Source organism: Zeus faber (assembly GCF_960531495.2).
Source record: "Zeus faber genome assembly, chromosome: 16".
Lineage (NCBI taxonomy): Eukaryota > Metazoa > Chordata > Actinopteri > Zeiformes > Zeidae > Zeus > Zeus faber.
In genome coordinates, this window is record NC_137202.1 from 17047366 (window position 1) to 17056461 (window position 9096).

The window sequence follows — 9096 nt, forward strand, 5'->3', positions numbered from 1 at the left end:
AGCACGTAACCAGTGATACACTATGTGGAAAATAAGACGCAAAGGGTGAGGATGACCCTAAACAAAATGCATCTATTTTATATATATATATATATATATATATATATATATATATACATACATACATACACACACATATATATATATATATATATATATATATATATATATATATATATATATATATATATATATATAAATTGATTCAGGTAGGATGGATTTGCAGCAAAGGTTATGTTAAGCTTTGAGAGTAATGTATATATGCTCCAATAGGGATATAGTGAACGTGTGTTTCTGTGGGTTTGTGTCTGTCCGTTTGTAGGTTGGTGCCCTCAAACATAGAAAAGTGAAGAGGAAATGACTTGGAGCAGCCATTTGAAAAAAAAAAAAAAGAATGGACAAGTCAAATACATGAAATGAAGGAGGCCTGGCGCTCCTTATTAGCGAGTTTCTTCTCAAAGAAACAAGGACAGAAGGACACGAGGAGGACAGAACTTGGTGTGACTGTACTAGAAAGGTGCTACGTAGATAGGATAGGTTGCTGGTTTAAATCCTATACCTCCTAGCCGGAGTAGCCATGGGCCCTGGCGAGGGGTTTTACCGAGCTGGAGGATTATGGTTTCAGAAGGCTGGCACATGGTAAGGATAGGATCTAGGATATAGCTCAGGTAGTTTGAATCCCTTGCCCTAATGGCTTGACCATAGTTTCTCATCTCTTTTGGGCGGTAGAAGTGAATGGCTTGGTTCTACATTTCTTTTAGCATAGGCACGGGGATACAAAGTAAGGCCAGTTGCCAGGTCCAGGAGAGGAGTTGGGGGCAGTTTGGGCCTAGGTCTCTATCCTGGCACTGGAGTCAGGTGGATTGAGGGGGGGGGCTCTAAGAGGCCTGGTCCAGGGCCCGCAGCAGGTCGCTGCCCTGGAGGAGGTTGAGGTTGCCTTGCAGCGGCATGTTCACCTCGCAGTCGTAGCGGGTCAACTCCGGCAGACAGCAGAAGTCAAACGACGGGACCAGCAGACGGCTGGCTACGCCTGGGGAGGGAGAGGCAGACGGCGAGAGAAGAGGAACGACAGAGGTGTCGACAAATACGCACATACGCGTACGGAGAGGAAAAAGGAAGGGACAGCGAGGTAGGTGGGAAGAACGTTCAGATAAGGAGACGGACAGAAAATGACAGGTAGGCAGAGAGAGGGAACGGTAAAAAGGAAGACGGACAGATAGTCAGACAATGATGCAGGATGAGATTGACAAAAAGTGACATATAGGACATTCAATTTCAGGATTCAACAAATAAAGGTAAAGATATGAGCAGGCACATATAAGGAAAGAGAGAAATTATAAATCTCCATTCTGGATTTCATTTAAGGGTTCTATGATATCAGCTAGCGCTCATAAGTTGGATGAGGTGAATTATTAGAGGTGGTGGGATCAACTCAAAAAAGGCGTGCCTTCTTGTAAATGACACACAACCTCCTTACAAATTGAGTGTTCCCACCCAAAGACACGTTTCTTCCTAAAAAAAAAAAAAAAAAAAAAGAAAAGACCTGCTTTGCGGTGCGTGAAACCATTAGACTTCGTAGCATTACGCCTAAAAAACAAAAAACAAAAACAAACTAAAAAAGCCAACGTGGACTCACCCTCCGTCTTGTTAGAAGGCAGCATGCTGTATTGGTGAGGGAGGGCTTTCTTGGGTGCACCGCTCATCCCACCTCCCGGATACTGACACTTCCTGCGCTGCTCCAGAAAGCCCAGACACTGGGACCCGTCCCCCGACACCATACCCCTGATCCCTGACTCAGAGAGAGAGAGAGAGAGAGAGAGAGAGAGAGAGAGAGAGAGAAAATGACAGAAGAGAACGACAGAGAGAATGAGTTTCAAAGGAGCCATTGTGATTGTGTAATTACCTTTTTTTTGTACAAATACTTACCTTCTCATTACAAAGTTAATACTCTGTAATAGCTGTTATCTCCGATCGCCATTCCGTACCATAGTCATTGGAAATAGTCCAGTGTTTTTGTACCAGACTGTGGTTACTACTATGAAATAGCGTCTCATGGCTATGACTAATTTCCATGCTCATCGCCCATTTAAAGAATAGCACTGGAAACGAGAGTGGTGTCTCATGATCGTGTATGATCGGAATGAATCACGCGTTGAGCAGTCAGTCACGTCCGAGAGGTCGCTCGGCGGCCGAGCAGACTCAAATATACCCAGAGAATCAAACGCTGAAGGCGGACACACTCTGTACCTGCCAGCGATCCAGCACTGAGGGAGCGATCCATGGTGACACAGCTGTCCCCTCGCATCCTCTTCCACATCAGCTCCGGCAGCTTATTGTCACTCTGTCTCACACACACGCGCACACACGCACACACGCGCACACACACACACACACACACACACACACACACACACACACACACACACACACACACACACACACACAAGCGCGCACACAGTCAAACATAACGTACATATACAGAGATTCAGTGAACGCGCAACACCATGCCCACATCTTGCGAGGAATGTTGGTTGGGACTCACCACGGCCATCTGTGTGAAGGAGCGCTTCATGTTGTTGGCTCTGGCCATTCTGACTGGACTCATGTCTCTGTAGGACTGTGCGAAGTTCTCCATGGACCTGCGCACACACAGCCGACCGCGTGAACAAGCGTCGGGGGCCTGGGACGCTATGGAATTATTGCTGTTTGCCTTGCGTGTTCCCTTAACAATTTTGCACTCGTCCTCCTGCTTTTACAGTGTTTCCCAACTTTTAATTGCATATTTTTATATGGTACATTTTTTTTCTATTTATTAACTATTTACTATTATATTATTATACTATTATTATTTACTATTTATTTTTTATCTATTTATTTTCTATTTTTATATTTTCCTGTCCATCAGTCAGTTGGCTCAGCGACAGAGACAAACTTTTAGCCGCATCTAATTCTAACTAAAACATTAAAGGCATAACCTCACTCAACCACCAAAAGGCCCACACCAGCCCCCCGGGCGGGGGGGCGGGGGGGGGGAGAGATTGGTCGTGACCCCGTCCAGATGTGGAGGATGATGCTGTGGATGTGGAGCCAGAAGACACCAGCGGCACCCACCCTAACCACCGCTCCGACCAACCTGCACCAGACCTGACCATGACCACCTGGAGGCGTCCACCTGCGGCGCTCTGCACCAGCAAATACACTCTCATACTGTCTGGCTTTGACATTGCATAATATAGAAGCACATTAACCTATGATTTGTCTTATTATTATATCATATTATAATTATACATTATTATATTATTAATGTTGCCCAATCGGTATCCACTGGAGCCTGGTCATCAGCTTCCTATTTTTCCACAAGAGGTTTTCTGGGAGTTCTAGTCTTTTGCCTAGACGAGGGGATGCCGTTGATTTGTGAAATGTGGGTTTGTGAAAGCCTTTGAGACTGCTTTGTGAATAAGGGCTACATAAATAATCTTGACCTGACTTGATCACACAGGAAGTTTGTAAGCAAAGCACTGAATATACTCCCTGGATTAAAAGTCCCTCTTAGCAATAGTTATATAATGCAATGACCCAACCTAATTTTCCAGTCTGAAGTTTAAAGAGTTAAGTTGTGCTTTTTCACCTCGGTTTTGGCATTAGATTGGCCATGTTCTGTTGACAGGTGGACCCCTCTTCTCTTGACAGGGGGTCCATCAGGTAGGCCTTGGATGCCTGTTGCTGTTGCTGGTAGGTTAACAGGGGGTCTGGGGGCCACTGGAGATTCTGCCTGCCCCCCACAGAGGAGAGAGGGCTGCTGGCTGGGGCCTGGTATGGTGAGATCAGAGTTTGGCCCACTGGGTATGACCCTGCCCTGGTGTCCATAGGCCCCTGGTCGGGCCTTCTCTTCTCCCCGTGGGGCCAGGCCGTGGCTGGCAGGGGCTGGTAGCACCTTTGGGTTTGGCCATGTGCTGAGAGAGGCTGGAAGAGGTTGGGGATGCTGCTGAAACTGTGTCGGGTGGACAGCGGGTGGGCAGTCAGGCCCTGGCCCCCCAGAGACGATGCGGGGCCCCCGTCCAGGGACTCTGGCTCTGGGATGATGGGATTAAGCAGGAAGTCCTCGCCGTCCATAGGGATGTATGGGGCCAAGGTCTCAAGGTCCAAGTCACTCAGATCCATCTGGGTGGGAGAACAGGATTAAACCAACGGCCGTACAACCAGGAAGGGATGATGGTATGTTCCAAATCAAGATCAGCTCTTGTGAGCTGCTTAAAAGCGGTGGATTATTCCAGGTCTGGAAAGTAAAAGCCCAAACAGGTTTTCACTGGTTCAAACTTTCTGAATCTGGAAGTTTCCAACTCTGAGGAAAATTAGGGGTGGAAATGGCCAGTCGAATCGTTATTTTACGATGATATCACAAACCTGTCACACACACACACACACACACACACACACACACACACACACACACACACACACACACACACACACACACACACACACACACACACACACACACACACACACACACACACACACACACCTCTGGTTTTGCAGGGCTGTTGGTGCCCTCTGTGTCCAGGGCAAACAGCTTCTCAGTGAGCTCCACATTGAGCTCGCTCTCCACTGAGCTGTAGTAGTCCCCAGGGCTACTGGGCTGCAGGGCAGGAAGGTGGAGGATGGCGTGAGGAAAAAGGATAGAGAGGGAGGGAGGGAGAGAAGGAGCCAGAGGGAAGGGGTAAAACCGGGGGAGAAAAACAATAAAGGATAATGAGAAGCGAAAAATATGCGTTTGGGATTTTCCGCAAGATGTCAATAAGGGCACGGCAGAGAAAGGAGGAGACAATAGTCAGAGAAAAACCGAAAACGAGAGGCGGACATGCAAATCGGGAGAGGGTAGAGAGAGAGAGAGACGAGTTATGACAAAGACTCTATTCACCGCTAAGGGACTCCCTGTTTCCTCCAAACATCCACCCCCTCCATTCTCATACACACTGTCCACTGTTGGTGCCCTAGAACGATCCCCCAATTTACGCCGGCAGCAAAGCCACCAAACTCCAACTAATTAATCTATTCATGTTTGAAATGATTCATTCAATCCCCTTTTCCTCATCAGGTTTTCCTCCCTCCTCGGGTTCCAGGGGGTCCTCAGCAAAATGAATAACAGATCAACTTCACCGTTATTTAACTTGCAAAATGTTAGATGTAGCACAAGACATTGGCAGCACCATTAGAAAATGAACAAAATAAACTGCAACTATAGTACACCGCGTTCCAAATTATTATGCAAATGATATTTTTCTCAGATTTTCCTAAATAGTCGATGCCAATGACAGTCAGTATCATTTTCAAGTCATCAACCGTTAGGGTATAATTCGAATGTTATTGAACAAACCTCCCAATGACAACAGTATTTATTTCAAAAATAAAAAACTAAAAAATGCACTGTGTTCCAAATTATTAAGTTTCAAAACACTTTATAGGTTGTGAAGAACTGAAAATGGTCATTTTTGTGCAGCATAAGGAGGTCATATTTACTGAAATCAAAAGCTATTTCAATCAAAAACATCTTAACAGGTCAAGTTACATGTTAACATAGGAGCCTTCTTTGATATCACCTTCACAATTCTTGCCTCCATTGAACTTGTGAGTTTTTGGAGAGTTTCTGCTTGAATTTCTTTGCAGGATGTCAGAATAGCCTCCCTGAGCTGCTGTTTTGATGCCAACTGCCTCCCACCCTCATAGATATTTTGCTTGAGAATGCTCCAAAGGTTCTCAATAGGGTTGAGGTCATAGGAGGATGGGGGCCACACCATGAGTTTCTCTCCTTTTATGCCCATAGCAGCCAATGACACAGAGGTATTCTTTGCAGCATGAGATGGTGCATTGTCAGGCATGAAGATGATTTTGCTACGGAATTCACGGTTCTTCTTCTTGTACCATGGAAGAAAGTGCTCAGTCACAAACTCTATATACTTTGCTGAGGTCATTTTCACACCTTCAGGGACCCTAAAGGGGCCGACCAGCTCTCTCCCCATGATTCCGGCCAAAAATATGCCTCCGCCACCTCCTCGCTGATGTCGCAGCCTTGTTGGGACATGGTGGCCATCCACCAACCATCCACTACTCCATCCATCTGCACCATCCAGGGTTGCACGGCACTCATCAGTAAACAAGACCGTTTGAAAATGAGTCTTCATGTATTTCTGGGCCCACTGCAACCGTTTCTGCTTGTGAGCATTGCTTAGGGGTGGCCCAATAGTAGGTTTATGCACAACTGCAAGCCTCTGGAGGATCCTACACCTTGAGGTTTGTGTGACTCCAGAGGCACCAGCAGTTTCAAATACCTGTTTGCTGCTGTGTAACGGCATTTTAGCAGCTGCTCTCTTAATCCCATGAATTTGTCAGGGAGAAACCTTCCTCATTCTGCCTTTATCTGCACCAACGCGTCTGTGCTCTGAATCAACCACAAATCTCTTCACAGTACGATGATCACGCTTAAGTTTTTGTGAAATATCAAATTTTTTTATACCTTGTCCAAGGCATTGCACTATTTGATGCTTTTTGGCAGCAGAGAGATCCTTTATCTTTCCCATATTGCTTGAAACCTGTGGCCTGCTTAATGATGTGGAACATCCTTCTTAAGTAGTTTTCCTTTAATTGGGCTCACCTGGCAAACTAATTATCACAGGTGTCTGAGATTGATGTCAGTGATCCAAAGAGCCCTGAGAGACAATACCATCCATGAGTTTATTTGAAAAACAAAACATTAAATGTTCAGGACACTTAAATTCAATTTGCATAATAATTTGGAACGCGGTGTAAAGACAGGTATGGAGTTTTGGGTCCTTGATGTGGAAAAGGTTGAGAACCTCCCAGATGGTCCTAGACAGTTCCGAGGAGATTTCATTTTGGTGACAAAGCTCTCTGTAAACTCTGCTGTACAAGCTTTTAAGTACCGTGGAGCAACTGCTGAGACTGGGAGTCACGCTGCCGGGCTGTGGGTGCTGCGGAGCGGTAAACTTGCTTGCCATGCTCGCCATGTTCCCCGAAGCCGGCACCGGAGCCGAGGCCGGGGTGGCGTGCTTATGGCTTTCGCTGGCCCAGGATGGAGGCCCCGGCGGGGGCCTAGAGGATGCAGATACCTGGCTGTTTGCGGTCGGGTGCTGGGAGTCGTCAAACTCAGGGCGACCTAGGAGCGGGAAACGCATTTTACAATTCAATCGGTCATCCAGCAGACGCCTTCAAAAAGCTGATTTACAATAAGGACATGAGTCAGTAGTCGTCACACCCGCTGTCGTTAGGAGCATATGAACGTCATTAACAGGGAAAACTTCAAATCGTGGCAAGAAACATTGGGAGAGTAGGAGTTAAGTCAAGCTTTGGTTGTTTTTTTGGGGGGTAAAGTTGAGAAATAATGAAACTGGGTCTGGGCAATATATTGATTTAATACCAATATTTTCTGCGATTTCGGTTATCGTAATATCGACCTGTTTGTGCGTAAATATCACATGAAAGCACAAATAGTTATTCCCAAAGTATCGTCAAAATATCGACATCAAGATATCGGTCAAAAACACAGTTTTATTTGATTTTGTCAATACTGACCTGCCCTAAATGGAAGAGAGTGAAAGTGATGAAACGTACACATCTGAGCCGCCGCCGTAAGACTCGTATCACGATGAGTCACGTTCCAAATACGACGAATCAAGTATTGGGATTTTTTCTCGTACCGAAGTCGAGGGCGATGATCGTGTCCCCGGGCGTGGGAGCCAGCTGGGCGAGGTCCTCGGGCTCCTCTTTGAGCTTGCTGAAGAAGCTGCTCATGTGATGGGGTTTGAAGAGCAGCTCCGTCTGCTCCATGGAGAAAATCCTCGACTTCTCCTCGATGTCACTGCAGCGCGGGGGGAAGGGGCGTCGGAAAGATGAGGAGGTGCGCGGCAAACCCAGACGTCCACTTTTGACCGGTTTTATTGATTATTGGAACGCTAGTGCATTGTGTATACACACGAACACGCGATAACCCCGCCGTTCAAACTGAAGTATATAAATATGTATGTGACGAATAAACCTCTTGAATATTGAAATCTTGAATAACCCCCGTCAGTGCGAGCAGGGCCCCGACGGGAAGGGTTGCAGGCCTACGAGGAGAAACGCCGTGCTCACCTGAGGACGTAGTTGACGCACACGATGCACTGTGGCTGGGAGTTGCGGCTGTTGTAAATAACGGTTCCCTGGGTTTCCACCCAGACGTAGCCGCCGTGCTTGGCCAACATGCGGTAGTGACCACTCACTGCCTGACCCTTGCTGCACACTAGAGAGAGAGAGAGAGAGAGAGAGAGAGAGAGAGAGGGAGAGAGAGAGACAATTAGAGAGACGAAGGTTGAGTGTGAAAGATGGAGAGCAGCAGAGCAGGCAGACAGGATGAGGCTCAGGGTTTGAGAGCGAATGACTCTTTATTCTCACATAACAACATGAAGCCAGTACGGATCGATGAATACGCACACGGGGCTTTGGCTCACAATGTTTTTTTCCAATTCGGTATCATGGTTGAGAAGCACACAGGCGCCAGCAGCTGGCCAAGCAGCCAGCATCAAAGAGCAGCTCATGAAGATGGTACAAGGAGAGAAGGATGTTTGGGCCAACTGGGGGGGGGGGGAGACGTACGACCTGACCCGAGGTTGAGGACCGCCGTGGGAAAAGAGCGGAAGCGGGGTGATAGGTTGTCACAGTGTGTGTATGTGTGTGTGTGTGTGTGTGTGTGTGTGTGTGCGTGTGCATCCAGTACATACAGGGCACTGTGTGTGTCTCTGGATGTGTTGGGATCTCCATATAAAGTTTCCTTAACCGAGCTGGATTTAGAACAGGATCACACGCACCCACGCACACGCACCCACGCACACATGCACACACACACACACACACACACACACAAAAACAGCCTTGTCAACACATGCATACACGTACGTATCTATTATTACATATTGTCATTAATAATCAAGCATTATCTCATCAGCAAACACACATACAGTAGGAACCCTGAGGGATACAAACAGTATATATTACACTTTCATACCAATAAGCAAATGCACGCGTACACGCACGCACACACAC

General features: G+C 46.8%; 1 protein-coding gene across 2 annotated transcripts in view; it reads right to left on the minus strand.

The window, feature by feature from the left end:
• Positions 1–214: 214 nt before the first annotated feature.
• epas1b (endothelial PAS domain protein 1b) overlaps positions 215–9096 on the minus strand; it is a 40745-nt gene continuing 31863 nt past the window's right edge. The window contains exons 8-16 of one of the 2 annotated variants that reach the window (XM_080016721.1): positions 8149–8296; positions 7716–7876; positions 6942–7174; positions 4526–4639; positions 3629–4161; positions 2543–2639; positions 2248–2341; positions 1637–1789; positions 215–1030 (exon numbers count right to left, since the gene is read on the minus strand). In XM_080016721.1, the coding sequence (XP_079872847.1) occupies positions 879–1030; positions 1637–1789; positions 2248–2341; positions 2543–2639; positions 3629–4161; positions 4526–4639; positions 6942–7174; positions 7716–7876; positions 8149–8296 (1685 nt within the window). In that variant the 3' untranslated portion in view covers positions 215–878. Of the gene's footprint in view, positions 1031–1636; positions 1794–2247; positions 2342–2542; positions 2640–3628; positions 4162–4525; positions 4640–6941; positions 7175–7715; positions 7877–8148; positions 8297–9096 lie in introns of both variants that reach the window. The other variant, XM_080016722.1, reaches the window with a different exon arrangement.